Here is a 17,710-nt window from a genome sequence, read left to right on the forward strand (position 1 = left end):
ATCCATACTACGTGTTTTCAACCCAGCACCAGGCCAGAGGCAATTTTCTGAAAGAAAGGATCAGTTCAGCGTAGGCAAACACCAGAATATAAGGATTTCGTGGTCCCACCATTACTTTACTGCAGGCAATTTTCCTGGAGAGGTCTGGCCATGCTTCAGCGTGTGGCTGAGGGCATCTTCACACCTCATGTGAGGATTACAGACCTGAAAGTGGTGCTATGAGTACAGGGAACTCAGGCTTTTGTTTTTGGCTTTTTTTTTATCATTTTCCTGGTCAAGTTCCCTTGCCTTTGGCTTCTGGCAGTTGCAGCTACATGGCTGGACTGTCTTGATACAGCCTCACATGCACATATTGCCCTGTGTGAACAGCTCTTTGCTAGAAGTGATAAGCGGCATTACCACTGTGGTACAAGGGGCAACACACTCAAAAGGGCAATTAAATAATAAGCAGTTTAATAATAATAATAATAATAATAATAATAATAATAATAATAATAATAATAATAATAATAGTAGGACAGAGGTTGCCCAGACATGTGGCTGTCCCCTCTCTGGAGGTGTTCAATGCCAGGCAGGATAGGGCTTGGAGCAACCTGGTTTAGTGGAAGGTGTCTCTTAGCAGGAGAGTTGGAACTGGATGATCTTTAAAGTCTCTTCCAACCCTAACCATTCTACAATTCTGTGAATGTGAGATAGCTCCCACTTCTCTCTGGAACTGTTTGCAAGTGATGGCTAGTAGAGGCAGGCCTCAGCTATGCCTCTGCAGGGACTTTTTAGGGATTTTGAACGGCAGAAATGCCATTGAAACACCAAAAACATTCATCTACAAAGAAGGAAATCCTCCAGCTAGATGCAAAAGACAAAAAAATAACAATGAGTTTTAATGTCACACCAACAAGGGAAACAGTTATTTGTAATTTACTGTTTATTTTCATATACAAAAAGATAAACTTGAAATAGTTCTTTCTAGGTTTTTTTCCTCCTATCTGTTGGGGTGTAGCTGCTTCACACAGGGCAAATACTACATTCATACTGGTTTATTCAGACACCCAGTGCAAAGCTGAAGCAGCAAAACTCCAACTTGGCAGATCTAATTTCAAACTTGAGACTCATTTCTAAAATACCACAGTAAAAAGGAACAAAGATCCACTGCAAATTCATGAACTATGATACAATGTTCTTTCCAAAATGTCTTCATTTCATAACTGCAATACAATGGATGTCTGCATTAGGCCATTTTATACATACATTTTATATATGTATACTTCTGCAGAATATATATATATAAAATGTACATATATAAAAAATCAGCACACTTCAATCCAAAAGGGGTTACAGCAACGAGCTTAACTCTCTATACTTTTTTTCTTTAACAGGATACTTTAGTATAACTTTTGTTAACTCAGTAGTACAAGCTATCTCTGTTCTACATTTTTATAGCTACAAGAGTGAAATATAACCTACAACATTTACATTTCACATATCTTGGTATACAAACAGTACTTAGTGAATTTGAGCCAAGGACCAAAAGACTCTTTAAAAATTATTTCACCATCTGATAGAGCTTCCTGTAATTTACACTCAGTTTATTCTGCAATCTTCTAAATCATTTAATCTCATAGTTTGAGTTTAAATCCATTCCAACTGGAAATCCTGGAGAAACAGGTTACTGCAAACTCTTATGTATACTCTATATATACAAGTTAAGTAACACAGCGTAATAAGACTTAGCTATTTATCCTAAAACTGATATACACATATTTCACTACGCTAGACAAGTCTTAGGATTTTTATTTTATTTCTTTAAATAAAGCACAAATTTAGAAGTAGCTGGTAAAACTTACAATAGGATGGTTTTAAAATGACAAATGGTTAGGGTGAGATTTCTTCCTGCTGGTGCCAAAACATTTTCTTGTGAGTTTTTGTACTATGCTGTGTTGTTTAACTGTATGCATCTAATGTTACATGCAGAAAGCTCTTTCCACAAGAATTGACATCAAACTGTACTTAAGTCAACTTTACAGTACAAAATTTGTCAAACTTAAGGACAAATGTGAAAATATTAACAGGTGAAAGATCAAGCTTTCAACTCTATCATGAGGATCATGCAGATTCATAAGCAGATAGAACAGATTGACAATGGCATTGTGCGGGCTTATGGCATAGAATCGAGGCCAAAAATGTTACTTAGTTTGCAGTAACCACTTCCTTCAATCCTCATCCACTACGAGATTGATGTTTGCATCATGGTTGTTCCATTGGAAGGCCAGCAGTATTGCAAAATACCTCCTTCTGGGAGATTTTAGTACTTTGATTTACCAAAGATAATAATCATCAACCATCAATAGCCATAGAAACATTAGGCAGTCAAGAAAAAAATGGGGTAAGGGAAATATCTTGTTCTCTTCCTTTAATAGCAGTAAATTAATTACTATCCATTCATTACCAGTAATTAAATGGATTACTAGTAATAGCAAATTCATCAGTATTTAGACAGGAAAGCTACTGTGCTGTCCAAGTAAAATACAGACTAATATTGTATCAACTGCATGGATACATTATTTTTTTTTAAAAACAGACATTTGGGAGGGGAACACATAAAATAAAATGGTAATTTTAAAAACTGTCCAACTTTTATTTTTCTCCCCAAAATATAGCCTGAACATAATTCTCTTTAAGAAGTTGCTGTAGTTGAAGGTCTGATTTTATGTGTTGGTTTTTGGGAATAGGTATTTGGAAAATGAAAGGGGCAGACAGGTTCTAGCTCTTGCCAACGTATTTTTTGTTATCCAAAAAGTTGCTAAGTCCACTTTCCAAAGCTATGAGATGCTCCAATCTCCTCCTCCTCTGTCATGCTTGGATTTTTGGTTTCAATTGTTTTTGGAGTTTATTTTGGTGTTTTAACAGAGGTGGCAATGCAGAGATGCCAGTAACTACTGAATTAGGATTTTAATTGACTAGGATGGTTACTGGTTAAATTTCAGTTCCTCAAAACACCGGAAAAATGAATGAAGTATGGCCTTCATTGTCACAAAATCACAAGCTATGAAATTTTCCTAGAACATGTTTGAGTTTTGCAATACCAACCTTATTGGAATGTTATAAACTGAGTTTTCAGGGTTTTTTTAACAAATGGAAAGATTAAGAGGCTTCTGCTTCAAAATGGACCAAAAAATGCAGAAGAGGTGTTTTATTCACATCATCTGCCCCATTAAAATACTGAAATAAAAGGCTAATCAAGGAAGCACTTTGCAGAAAACACTTCTTCTTTCTAGATATCCAGCACAATGCCATTATAGAGCTTCAGAAAAGCCCTTTTGGTTTCAATGTTGGAATACAAAATAAGTTTTGCTTTTTTCCTTCAGTCCTTGGGGATCACTTTCCATTTACATATATATATCATATATATACATGTATGTATGTATATGATACATATATATAAACACCCATATAGAGCAAGGTTCCTGTTTGTGTATGTTACAATATTGTAGTATCAAGGAGAATCCAGATAGCAATACTGTTTAACATGAGGTTTGAGGTAATTGGTTCTTGAAATACCTGGATCACAGACTGCATCCAGAAATGACAGCTGGGCAATGAAAAGTGTTTTTTTCAGACAGAAATTTAAAAAAAAAAAAAATAGTAAAAGAGAAAGAAAGCTTACAGCAGTTGCTTTTACATGGAAAAATAAAGGCACAACAGAACAGCATTACATTTCAGAACAGCTAGATGGACGTAACACAAGTATGATCTCTCTCTGTGGAAGTGTCCTGACAAAAGGCATTGCTGCTTATTCCATAGGCTACTACTTCAGTCAGGGAACTGAGCGTCACCCTAAAACGAGTCATGAAAAAGGAAGTCCCATGTAAATAAGGGACCAGGTGTGCTTAGAAAGTGTTCCAGGAGCACACACACACTCTCATAGTCACACAGGATTGAATGGAAACTCTCTCCCTGGCTTCCACAAGGCCAGGACTTCACCAGAACACGGCTGAGGAACTCAGTAATTGCAGGAGCCCGCTTGAATTAGTGAGCACTAATTGCAAAAGGCACACTGTCAAGCCAGCTCCAAGGCAGTGCCCTGAGTTGTTTGGTGTAAAGCTTTCTTCAGGACCTCTCACCCACTGACACTGTGCTATCGCAGCTGAGAGGACTAAAAAGACTGGAGTGAATTTTAAGTCCAATGGAAAATTCAGTTAACCTCCCCCCTGCCCCCATTTTTTTTTTTTTCTTTAGTACTTTTAGAATACCTTGTATTGTTACACAGGTTTGGAAAGCTCTTTCTCTTAGTAGGACTTTGGACATGACAGTGTTCCTTTTCTTTAGTGCCTCCGACACAGACTATTAAATCTGATTTTGGGAACACAGAGCACATATCTGTGTGTTCTGGTTGAAGCCTGATTAGTTGTGTCACTTCAGAGAGAAGGAATTTCTAGGAATTGGTTTTATCAGGACTCCACTGGCAACAGCTCCTTACAGATCATATTGTCAGTGCAGCAGACACAGCTGCTATGAACGGATACAGCAGCGAGCGACACCAGCCCGGCTATTTGGCCTCGGTAAACTCTTACCACCCTGACTTCACAACTCACTGCAGCACCACAGCATATGCCAAAAGACACACTGCCCACACATGGACACTCGCATGAACACGTGAAAAAACTCCTCCCAGGTTAACTGAAGATGGCCACAGAAAAGCAATAAGCATCTTTAGCAGAAGGGATGTGACATGCAAGATAACCTAACCATATACTCAGTGCCGTCCTCAAAGCATGTCCAAGTACATCCAAACTTGCTCCTCAAACTGTTTTCAGGCTACACTTGTTCTATCCTCTAGACTCTGATGTAGTGCACACTTAATTTAAACATTATATATATATTTCTTTATTTATTTGCTGTGCATATACAGACCTTTCTCCCTTTTCCCTGCAGAAACATATTAGACATTACAAAAATAATTTGTGGTATAAAAGAATTCTCACACAATGTAGAATTTTTGTTTGTATATGTAACTAAAATATATATATATTTTTCCAAAAGTAAAAAAGTCAAAATGTCCTTATTTTCCTCTATTATATAGTCTATTTTATTTACAATGTTACCAAACAATATCCTGTATGTAAAAGTGACAGAAGTTTGCGGGACACTTCCTGCTTAACAACTTCCCAAGCGGAGTGTGGCTTGAAGAGGACTGCAGCAACAGCACTGTCACACCTTATCACCCAGCACCTTCCTCTGCAGTACCAGTTCCTTCCTTGCTAAGTGAAACCAGACCTTTTCCCTGCAAAGCAGGGCAAGCTCTGACAGTCTGCCTAGAAAGTCGTACAAGAGGAACAAAACTCGTGTTCCCCGGTTTTAGTGCTGCGATGTTACAGGGGATCAGGATTCCTAACGCCAGGCCTGACCCAGCCTGCAAATATCTGCCTTCACTGAAACCACTGACTTCAAGTGGGAGCAGCAGGGAGTCAGGAGACCCAAGGAAAATGCAGGGGAGTTACTGGGGAGCACTCACAGAGCTTCTCTTCAAAACAAAGACGTGGGCACTTTCATGGGTGTAACTGTCTAGCGCATAAAAATATTCTGCAAGAGAATTTCTGCTAAAGAACAAGGCAGAATAAAAAGTGGTTTACTTTTGTCTTAAACAGAGATTTCTTAATGACTGGGACCAGCTAAAATCCTTAACCACAAAGAACAGTCCTGGTACTACTTAACTGATGGTTAGGCTGCATGTATATTTCAATATAACCCATATACAATTTCCAGCCTTGCTGTACTGTTTCAATTTCATCAGCTCTACCATCTCAAAAAAACACCCCAGTTTTAGTTCCTGTGGTTCTTCCAGTTTAAAAATGTGAATTCAAATTTTCTGCACTTAGGAAACCAGCCCAGCCAGTGCAATGAATCCACAAAAGGGAATTCGACCAGAAAGATGGGGAATCCTGGCTGCTAAAATCAAGGGGAACTTTTACTCAGGATATTAAGTGTTAATATTCACCTGAGAACTTCCATATGAGAGAGGGAGGTGACCAATAAAATTCTGCAGTCAAATTTTGAAGAACTGCTTCCTCTAAGTCTGAATGGGAAGTGAAATTTAGCACTTGGGAAGTAACATAAGAGGTGTTGTCACTGTCATATTCAAGGGAGTGTTAGGAGGAAAAGATCTGCAGTTGCATATGACAGCTACACCTATGGATGTGCCCAATTCCTGACTTGGAAAAAGGCTCTGCAGTACCAAACAGAACCAAAATCATGTTCTCAATGAGAGTTCAAATGGATTAGAGGTGAGAAAACTACTTGCTTGACAGCTCAGCTGTTGAAAGACTGACAAATTAATCAGAGCTTGTCTTTGTTAATAAAATAAATAAATACAAGTTTAAAAAACAGCTTTATCCAAATTGGTACAAATTAAAAGTTCAGGATTTTTTTCTATGCTGCAATAGCAAGACACACGTACCTACATACATATAAAACTTGTTACCCAGCGCACACCCAATTTGGAAATTCTTTTTCAAATCAGTTTCTGAATCCTACTGACAAGATGATCTATAAGGAACCATTACACCAGGAAGATGTAGCACTTTACAATCAACATTCGGTCAAGGTTTGTACGGTCATGCAGTTCCCCGCAGTAAGATAAGCTACATGTGAGAATTTGTGTTTATGCTTTCTCAAAAGAGAAGATTTCAGACACTGTTTAATAGGCTATTAAAATAATATGGCACTTTCAATAAATACTTTAAAGCTTCTTAAAGAAATCAGGATAAAAAAGCAACTGCTGTAATGAGCCTGTTTTAGCTATAATACGTAATGCTGAAGGAAAAAATCCAGAAGAGCAAACAGATATTAACAGTTAAAAGACAGTACAGCTTTTTTTCTTTCTGCAGCAATAGGAACTGGCTCCCATTCCCAGGGAAAAGGGAGCAAGCCCACCTCGAAACAAGTATTCACTCAGTCTTAACTGCTCTACGCTCCACCCCAACCCTTACATCACTTCACTTCTAAAACATAGTCACATTTTCATATAAATCTCAGTGCAGAAATGTATTAAACATGAAAAATACTGATCCTGCAAACATTTACAACCACACTTAACATTAAGTGAGTGCCTAATGTCATGACACCAGAAGAGCTACCTACACCCTCAATGCTAAGCATAGGTATGTTGCAGCATCAGGCCCAAAGGTGCCAACGGCCACCGGGGACACCGGCTGGGTCAAAATGGTATCGTTCTGTCTGGTTTTGTCAAGATTTTCTCAACAGAAGCACATCAAGAAACAGAAACTTTCAAACCTACACACGGAAACACAGTTACATGTGTGTACACACTAATATGCAATATACATTCAGTAACTTGAAAGAATAGGTTAAGACTTTATTCAGTTAGACAAATTAAGGCAATTCTCTTAATGTCTCTTCAAGATAAAGGACCATGTCCTCTTTTGTGACCTCTAGGTTTTAAAGCTATACTTTTCAAGAAATATATTTCAATTTTTTTTTAATATTTTCTCCAATTAGCAGTTTCATTTGCTTAATAAATTGTATCTGTGCAAGGGTGCACACTGAAAATTTGGCAGTGGAGAGAAGTCCAATTAATTTATATATAATATAGACTTTCTACATTTCCATTACAGGGTGATTAGTTTAGGACTGCATTTTGGCTTAACACAAAGAAAAATTTAGAAGATCTGGCCATCCAATGGACATAACTTTGTCAGTCTAGCAAGACACAGAATTCATGTTATATTCAAAGTAAAAAATAAAAAAAAAAGTAAAAAAGAATTAAAATAAAACAAGAAGAAGAAAAAAAAAAGATGTACTGTCCTTTCACTAAAACAGACCCAAAAAAAAAAAAAAAAAAAAGAAAAAAAAAGAACCAACAAAAAACACAGAATGGAAACAGCCTTCACAAATAAGAGTGAATAATGCCCAGGTACCTTATATAGGCAGTTATTCTACAACTGTATACAGTTATTTACAATGGTGCTTTATTAAACAAAACAACAAAAAAATGGTAGCACTTCCTAAAAGATTTTGGAACTTTTTTTCTTTTTTTTCTTTTTTTAAAACTCCCTTGTCATAAAAGCCAACTTACATTAAAATATACTTACTACAAGACAACACAACTAACAAAATATATAATAAAACTCATACAAGTAGAAAATTCTGAGGTATTTCTGGTTTGAGGTGGTCTGTGGTCATGAAGTTTTTAATTTTTTTTTCAGTTTAAACCTCGGAAGCCACGTAACGTGTGTGTGTATGTTTTGTGTTTGGTTGTTGTTTTTTTTTTTTTTAAGTTTTTTATTTTTTTAAACATTGCATGTTTTGCAAATTAAAAAAATATTTCAATGTTGAATCAGCAGCATTAGGAACATTCACTGACTAGAGCGAGTTTATGGCATAATAAGAGTAACGGTATTTTTGAATATGCACCACTTTAAGACAAAAGAGTTTCATCACAGAGTAAGGAGAAAGCAGCGTCAAAGAAATCAGTGGGAGAGCTGCTGTGGGAATCACTGATGCTGCTGAGCTGCCTCAGCTCCCTGCAGCCAGGCAGCTCCCAGGCTCCTCAGATGCCACAGGAGCCAGCTGCCACCATTCACTCCCCCAGTCCCAAATTAATAAAGAAAAAAAAAATGATATAACCAGTTTTCACCCTTTTCCTCTTTCCACCATCTGCACCATTAGCTTGGGCTGAGAGATAATCAACCTAAGGCAAATTTTTCTCAACTGACTCACACTTAAAACGAGATGCAAAAATTTTCTCATCTTCCAGTATTTTACCAAAGTGCTTCTGAAATTACACTTCCCCAACTGTCCCGATGACATTGCTTAAAAGCATCCTTCCTACTACTACCTGGAATAGAAAAATAAAAGTTATAGTCCGGCTTTGTTCTTTTACTACCCAAACCCAGACTCTGGAGGAAGAAACAAGTGCCTGTCTTCCAACCACTGCCTCTTTAACTCCGCTTTCTCCATACGCTGCAGCCGTAAATACTCTGCCCAGAAATGTCCTTCCCCTCCTCTAAAGGTTACCTGAGAAGTAGCTCCATAGCAAATGATGTTTCCCCAAATGCTGCCAAGTCCAACGTCACTCTCCCCACCCCTATTCTACGTTCCCCCCTTCAATTATACCATCAAGAATTAACATTCGCTGCCCAGTTACTTTTTTTTTTTCCCATGTTACAATGACACCCGTTAGATCCGTAAAAGACACATCTGCTGTTTTTTTCTGAAGCTCACTTCCAAAAAAAAATTTAAAAAAATAAAAAAGAAACTGAACCCAAAACCAAAATGGGGAAAAAATGCTTTTGAGGAAGGTGTATTCTTTACATAACAGTCTTAAGTTTCCTCCACAGTTTGCAGCATTGCGTTTTCGAAGGTGGTAGGTGGTTTTCCTTTATGTCATGTAAGCTTTATGTCACAGATGCTCCGCTCAGAAGACAGACTGATAAAGAGAAACCCAGAAAACTGAATAAAATAAAAACAACTGAAGTGAGTTTGTTGAGGTTCTGAGGTACCTGCACCTTTTCTGCATTCATTAGTCGGCACCTGAATGCTTGCTGAAATGTCCATTTTTTTTAATACAGTAGAGCAATGTGCTGGTAAAATTGATCCAATCCAAAAAAATAATAATAATAATAATAACAATAATAATAAAAAGTCAAGATAAAATAGCAGCTGCATTCATGGGTTTGTTGAATTTTTGTGATTTTGTTTTTTTTGTACTTTTTTTTTTTTTTTTTTTTAACTCTTTTCCTTGTTGTTTTTTTTGTTTGTTTTAAATCCGCTGAGTCTGGAAAGACAAAAGTGAACCAGGACCCAGGACTCAGATACTAGACTCTTTGGGTGGCAAGTCCACGTTGGTGACGGACGTCACGATGGAGACGAGGCAGTCCGAGGTAGTGCCGTTGACGGATTTGCGGATCTGCGCGATGCGCTCCTCGACGCAGCCCGCCGAGAGCCGCGCCTCCGCGTCGTGGTCCCAGCACTCTTCGATGGTCACGCAGAGCTGCGCCAGGCCCTGCGGACAGCAACGGGGAGAAAACACCTTCAGCAACGTCACCTGCTCTGGGGGATGCCAACACCATCTGTGCTTTTGTATTTCCTGCATGTGTATCGATAGCTCTGTAGACTATTGTTGTATAGTTGCATAGATCCTAGCTAGCTCCAGTATTTTTGCTGCCCTGATAGGCAGAAAGACAAAGCACATTCCAAAGGCTTCTATCCTAACTTGAGTTTTCCTGGGAACCAAGGACGAGCCACCCTCCCAAGGCACTTTCTCATAAACAAAGTACAGTTAGTACCAATGGGGGGCTCCAGAAAAGGTTGAACCAAGAGGGGGAATTACCTCAACACCTGTGTTTCTAACTGGGGATTCTTGTCAATTATGTGAATCTGCTAAACTTATAAAACTCTGTTTGCCACATGTGGGGTGGGTATTTTTCCATATCTGCCCCTAGAGACCTCCAATTAAAGACCAGTTTTCATATTACCTCCTATAGTAATAATGTCTTGAAAGTATACTGCTTTATTTCTATATCTTTAAGGCATCATGGGCACCACCTTGTCAGAGGGTGGAGAGGTCCATTCAATACAGCCTATGCTCTAAAAAACCTTACAAGTATTTTTCCACAGTATGCCAATTACCATGAGATAAGCTTCAAAAATTACTTTAAATATGTGTTTTCATGAGGGTTTTTTTAAGCATCTGCTTTCTAAGGTTTGGTTGCATTCAGCCCCAAAAGCGCTTTTTTTAATATCAAAATAAATCCCAAGATTCAGCAGCTGAAGCTTTACAAGACAACAAATATTAAGATTCCCATGATGAAACTGTGAGAGCTGGCAGCACTGTATCAGTTACTATGAAACCATTTGCTTTGTTTGCAATCACTTCTCTTCCATCCCTAAAAAAACTGAATTCAACAGTGCTTGAAGAGCACAGCTCTTATTTGAACCCTCATTTGAAGTGGAACACTCATCTTTTTTTGCAATCCACAGCACTCCCTAACTTCTGGGAAATGAGTTAGTACACCTGAGTCTAGCCAAATCTGTAGCAGTTTGGGCAAAATGGAGGCATTTGACTTCTTATTGAAGCCCAGTGAGATGTCATCATCTCTCATCTTCCCGATCTAAGAAAAATCAGCTCTTTTATTAAAAACGTGAGCCTGAAATGCACTGCCTCTGGGAAACCCACACTGCATTTTGCTTCATTGTCTGCTTGCTTTCATATCTAATTGATTTTTCCTCCACAAACTGCTCCAAGTCTTGCGTGGTATCTGGCTAGTGAGGAGTGTGTCTCCAATGGTATGGATTGTTTTCTTTTTTTAATGAAAGGACTTTATTTTCCATTCTTTCACCATACTAAAGGAACCCTGCTAAAGCACCACACGCTTCACATTCAGCACTAGCTGATTATTCAGCTTGTTTAGCCTCTAAAAACAAGAGATAAAAGGAAAATGGAGCACAAAGGTGTTGAGCAACCTCTCATTCCCCAGAGCTGACTCTTTCTAACTCTGGGAATGCATAACCACGTCCCTCATTCCCACCACACAGGAAAATATTTTCCACCGTTAAGCAGGAGGGACGTACGGGATGTTTTAGCCAGTGATCCTTGAACACAGGGCGCATCTTCTTGTGAACCACCACTTCTTGCAGGTCCTCAAGGGATGGGTGCTGACCTATTTCTTCTTCAAAAGGCAGCATGTATTCATCCACCGGACCTATGGTGCACACAGAGAATCAGGTTAGGGGAGAAATGGCCTTTGCAGAGCCACGGCATCCCCATGCATGAGTGAGCTGCAGCTCCGGAGCAACCTCAACCCACTGCAACAAAGCCTGACATTCACGTCACTGCAGACAATGTGATTTACATTCCTCCTACACAATGGTCTTTGCTGTCCCTGATGCTTGTCTGGCCATGTATTTTCCACCTCGTTGAGTTACAAATCTGAACCCTCAGCCAGGCCTCCAGATCCCATCATTTCCTTGAGGAAGTTTGCCAGGTAAACCGTGATTTATTTTAATACACAGAGCAAATCAACCTATCCTCCCCACATTTTAACACAACAATTCAACTCACAATAACCTAGAGAAAGATTTCAACATGAGCATAATTTCATTTTAGCACTGACTAGCAAGGTCAAGCATATAAAACACTTATAATTTCTTGCTTTGTGATCTGGTTTGTTCATAGGTTTGAGTCAGCCCTGACACACTGGAGCAGGAAGCACTTGTCCCAAGTACCAGCTCCTAAGTGTAAAATGATTTCTGAACGCTTTAGTTATACCAGTTATGGCTGTGAACTGCCCAGGGCCATGGGAATGAGACAACTGTTATGGGTATCAGTGCAGATGCTGGATGATAACAATAACTTCTGCTTATTGAAACATCATTTGGCTTTTGGCAATGCTTAGATGCTCTCTCAGAAAGAGCAGCCCAGCTTAACTGATGGGCTTCTCAGGGTGCTCCATGCCATCACTTACAGTTTCTCAGTAGCAACGAATGACCTCTTTCCAGAGCAGAGATACTTTAAGAGGGTCTTTCCAGACTAAAATAAAAGAGCTGACCACTTCATCTGGTCATGAATTGTGACACCAACAACAGAATGTTAAGGTACTCTAAATAATGAAATCACTAAAACGGCTTATTGTTATTCTTGTTTACTCAGTGGCAGTCACTAAACCAATCTGTAACACTTGCTCCAGTGTACAGCACGGGGTCACTTAAGACTTTCCTTTTCCTCCAAGAGGAACCCAGGCTGTGAAGAGCTGCACTGGTGATCTGCAAGCTACATGTGCTGTTTACACAACATCACTTCTGAGCTGGAAGTGCAAATGAGGCTCAGTGTAACTCCCCATCATCTCAAAGGAAGCCTTCCCTCTGACTCAAAGGTGCTGTGTGTGGCACCTGGGGTATCTCAGCTGCCTGAACTGGCAGGAGATCACAAACATGACAGGAAAAATGAAAGTGAACATTTGGGGTACCTCAACTGAGAAGGGCAATTCCTTCACGAGTGATCTGTGTACCACTGATTTACCCTACTGTGCTCCCAGCTCCCTGCTCCTCCAGCATTTTACCTCATTAGACTGTGCATTTCTGTATTTCTGAAGATGAGATCTTCTGTTACCACAGACTTACAGGAGGCATTTTAATTATAACCATGCTCCTCAGTCCTACTGCAATGCTAACAAAAACATTTCAAGTCTAAGGGAGGTGCTGTTGTTTTATGAACTTGATATTCGGTTCAGAACACCCATATCTATACAAGAAGAAAAAAGTTTGAGGAAACAGCCTTGGAACTATGACAATGATGTGACTTCTTCCCTGGCCTGCACATGGCAAGGGTCACTAAAGGACAGATGTGCTGGCTGGACAAAAAAGATGCCTCACTTTGCAGCACTGTTTTAGGATAAAAAAAATGGAGAATAGAGACATCGTGAAGTTCATACATTTAGATCCTTCAGGAGAAATTGAGATCCTCCAAAGCTGTAAATGAAACAACAAACCTAGCCCTAACCCTTGGGCTGAGAGAGGGCTTGATCAGGAAAAGTCAAAGATCAATAACTAATGACTTACAATATCAGGGAAATGGGTTTGCTGACCCAGGATCCTTCCAGCCCTGTGATCCTGGTTTCACTAAAGTGCTTTCCATTCAGGCTACCCCAGTGCCCTGCAGCAGCGAGGTGACAGCCAAACTGGCTGTGTGGCTCATCTCAGGAGCCCAAGGCATGCCCTGGCCACAGGCAGGAATGCAGAGAGCAGCACAGAGCAGGCACATGAGTAAAGGACACCCATCCTGTAGGCATCACCTTCTCCCTCTGAATTCCCAGCAATTTGCAAGGTAACCAACACGGTAAAAAGAACTTCGAGACTTGAGCACTTACAAAGGTTATTATACACAGGGACACCTTATATATAATATATAACACCTTATATTAAAAAACAAATAAAAAACAGGCTAGCTACTTTTAATAAAAATATGCCATTGATTTTTTTTTTTTTTTTTTAAAACAGAGGCAGATCCATTCTCTGGACCACTAAACCACACTGAAACAGAGCCCTCCCCAGGGAAGAGAAGATGTGTATTCTTACCATCAACTGCTCTACATCTGGAGACTAGCTCCCACAACACCAGTCCCATGGCATACATGTCTATCCTCAGGAAGGCGTCTCGTTGGAAGTTGATGGCTCCCTCCAACACTTCGGGAGCCATGTACCTCCTTGTTCCCACCTACAGAGAAAAAACACAGCTCAAGTTACGTTGCATTTGGGCCCCTCAGCCTCTGCTGCTTGGAGGTGAGTGACAGCTGGTTTCATTAGCCTGGAGGCCACTGCTGCTAAAGGTGCACCTCGCTCGAAAAACAAGCAAAGGGGAGCTGTTTCTTCTGACACCGATTCTCATTAAGATCACTCGAGGCCAGATAAGCTACATGAAGGAGGAAGCCAAAGTGCAAGGCTACATGTGTGATGCTCATTCAGTGCACGCTGCAGGTCTGCATCCCGCTGCATGCTGCTCCAGCAGCACGCCCTGCATGAGAAAATGCTGTCTTTGGAGACATGCAGAACACCCTGAGGTCAAGTCTGACTTGGTTATCCTAATTGTTGAAAGTTTAATCCTCTTTCATTCAAAAAAGAAAAAACAAACAACCCAACAAAAAATTACAAGCCCAAATAACAACTCCCCCCAATAAAAAAATATAAAAAAATATAAAAAAAAAAAAAAAAAAAACAACAAAAAAAAAAAACAGAGAAGAGAAAAAAATTATATATCCTGAAGTGGTAGGAAAAGGTGTTGGTTTGACAGCCCTAGATTAAACAAGTCTGCTTCCACAGAAGCAGTAAAGCATGAATCCCAGCTTGCCATGGTTTGGAAAAGACCTCTGCTTGTTTTGAGGGAGTTCAGTCCTCATTACCATGCCTCCATTGTTATGTTTAGCATAGCTCATAACATAGGAGATTAGACAGCACAGAAAGGGAAAAGGCACCTTTTTTTGGAATTGAAACAATTTTAATAATTTCCTTTAGGGAAATTCTCATCTCTTCCTGCTGTTAGCTGAAGCATTAGGGAGTGAAGCCATGATACAGAAAGATGTGCAAAATACTGGAAAAGTCAAAAAAGGTGACAAAGATGAGGAAAGCTGAGTAAGGCTAACTCAGAAGAGTGTCTGTTCCTTCTGAGATTAAGGAAAAAAAAATGAGATTAAATTAGAGATGAGAATTCAGAAAGTGCTGGAAGAACAAGGAGGGGATGATGGACTTGCTGTCCAGGTATGACAGCAGAATGAGAGGCTGCTTGCTGCAACACAAAGGCAAAAAATTAAGAAGCCATGAAATTGTAGTATATTGTTTACATACACAGTGCACAGCCAGCTGTGCCAAAGGTCACCCAAGCAGCTAGCCTGGCTGAATTCTTAAAATTAAATTAATAATTTTAGGTTTATTAATATTTGTATTGTGGTATCAGTATTAATATTTAGGAGCTCTAATATTTGTGTTACAGCCTAGAGAAGTGGTATGTGCAGTAGACTCCAAATTCCCCCATATAAAAAAAGCTCCTAGAATTTATTTCTGAGCACAAGCTTTTATAGAAAAAATACATATCTCAAAGAGAATTAAATTAATCTACACAAACAAGCCCCCACTCTAGAGAAGCTATGGCAAGGCCAACTTTTTAAAAAGTTAAAGGTAATGATTACCTGTCCATGAGTGTCCCCTGGAGGTTTTCCAGGTTCAAACCGTACGGCCAGTCCAAAATCAGCTAGTACAGCTGTCAAGTCGTTCTTGAGCAAGACATTTTTACTCTTGAAGTCCCTATGGACAAGCCAAGAAGTAAGGGAAGGGTTTATCATGGCATGTATCTGAATCACCCTGCAGCACACACATTGTCTGTAGGCTTAGCAGCTCCCAGTAAATCAGTTCCTTTCTTCCCCACATTCTCAGCATGGCCAGTGCTGTAAGCCTGGCTGCTCCTCACTGCCCTTGTCCCTAAAACAGGACCAAGCAGCCCTGAGCTGACCAGCACAGAGTCAGCCAAACTACAGTGAATCAATCTCAAAATAAAATCTGATCTGAGGGGGCTCTTTTAATTAGAGCAAGCAGTATATGAGGCACCATTTCATGCTCCAAATGCCATCTCTGGACCCTCATCTTCTGGGCCCTTCTTACTCCCAAGAACAAAATCAACTAATCTTTATCCTAGTAAGGATGTTTACTCCTATCTACAAAATTAGATCTTTCTGGAAATCAGCAGATGCTGGAGATGCTGGTGAGACTCTCTCCACCCTGACTACATGCTTCAACAGACTTTTGCCATAGTCATCTATTAGCCTTCTGTTGTAATTGCTGGATTGATCTTCCCTGGAGAAATCAGAGGGTTGGAAAGCAAGCAGGGAAGGGAGTGAGGCCACACTCAGACACGCTGTCAGGGCTGGAGCAGGCAGCTGACAGGCAGGTGTAAGAATTTACAGTAGAGGTGGTGGGTCTGTGCTTGAAGGGGACATTTGTGTCAGTCCTGTGCTGCAGTGGCATCATTTCAGGGCAGCTCAGGTAAATCTGCAGAGGCTGGGAAGGGTGGGGGTTGGAGGAAGATCACACTGAGATGCCTAACCAGTCGAGCCGTGTTCCCTGGGCTTCCTGCATTTTCATCTGAAAAGGAATGTTTGGCAATCTAATTAAATTACCGACCTTAGACAGCAGATGGCAATTGTCCTGTATGCTCAGCATTATAACTTCCCTATCATCAATTCACTCGGTGACCCTGCTGATTGCAGGACACTGCAGGCCTGCACAAAATAATTAATGAGGGCAGATACGATTGTTCTGCACTAGAGAGACCTGTCAAAATTCTTTGTGAAGAGAGAAACTGCTGGACCATAGAGAAGGGGCTGCTCCCTGCAGTCTCAGATGCCAGAGCATCAGCTCAAAGCACTGCAAGCAAAATTCATCCTGTGCCACCCAGCCCCTGACTCTGAGCTTAAAATATCAGAAGAGAGGATTTATCCTTTCTAAGCTAAACACAGCATGATGGGCATTTCTGGCTTGAGGATTAAGATGGGGGAAGTGGATGTGAAGTTGGAGGGCACTGTGCAGCCAGTGAACCCCAGCAGAAACCAGCCTCCATCACCTCTAGGGACTCAGTACAGCTTTGCAGAGCCTCCCAAACTTCAGAACCCCTCCATTGCACAGAAAAACTGCATTTCCCACTATCTGTTGCCCTAGAGACTGTCTGCTTCCATGCTATAGCAGCTTCCCCACAGGCTTAGGAAACAGCCATCATCTAATGCCGTGGATAAACGCCTTTGCTCGTTCAGCTTTAGGGGATTATGCCCTCAGGATGGTACAGATTGTGCACGAGATTTTTGCAGAGCAGTGGCTCGATGAGGACCACACAGAAATTATCAGGCAATCTGCCTGAATGATGTGGCTCCAAGGTGAAACAAGATGCAAACCAGCATTACTGTACAGACACGTGCTGCTGTTGCTGACCTGCAGTGCCCTTTGGGCATGCAACTGTTAACTCCTACATCTTGATAAATGATGCAGGGATTACCCTTTGCAATTCTATTTTTTTCCCCCCATTTCCATACATTTCCCCATTTTTCCATGCTTTCCTTCCTTCTTTTCACAAACCACCTTGAACTGGCAAGTCTGAGCTGCAATGCAAATGTATCCAGGTCAGGGAGAAGGATTTAATCCAAGCTGTGCCAAGTAG

The 17,710-nt window shown here is 40.3% G+C and overlaps 1 protein-coding gene across 3 annotated transcripts in view; it reads right to left on the reverse strand.

Annotated features, from left to right (window-relative positions):
- Nucleotides 1-913: 913 nt before the first annotated feature.
- ACVR2B (activin A receptor type 2B) overlaps nt 914-17,710 on the reverse strand; it is a 103,954-nt gene continuing 87,157 nt past the window's right edge. For all 3 annotated transcript variants that reach the window (XM_058833160.1, XM_058833161.1, XM_058833162.1), the window contains 4 exons: nt 15,696-15,810; nt 14,092-14,230; nt 11,590-11,720; nt 914-10,021 (listed from right to left, as the gene is read on the reverse strand). In XM_058833160.1, the coding sequence (XP_058689143.1) occupies nt 9,827-10,021; nt 11,590-11,720; nt 14,092-14,230; nt 15,696-15,810 (580 nt within the window). In that variant the 3' untranslated portion in view covers nt 914-9,826. The remainder of the gene's footprint in view (nt 10,022-11,589; nt 11,721-14,091; nt 14,231-15,695; nt 15,811-17,710) is intronic.

The sequence above is a fragment of the Poecile atricapillus genome, chromosome 2, assembly GCF_030490865.1.
Source record: "Poecile atricapillus isolate bPoeAtr1 chromosome 2, bPoeAtr1.hap1, whole genome shotgun sequence".
Taxonomy (NCBI): domain Eukaryota; kingdom Metazoa; phylum Chordata; class Aves; order Passeriformes; family Paridae; genus Poecile; species Poecile atricapillus.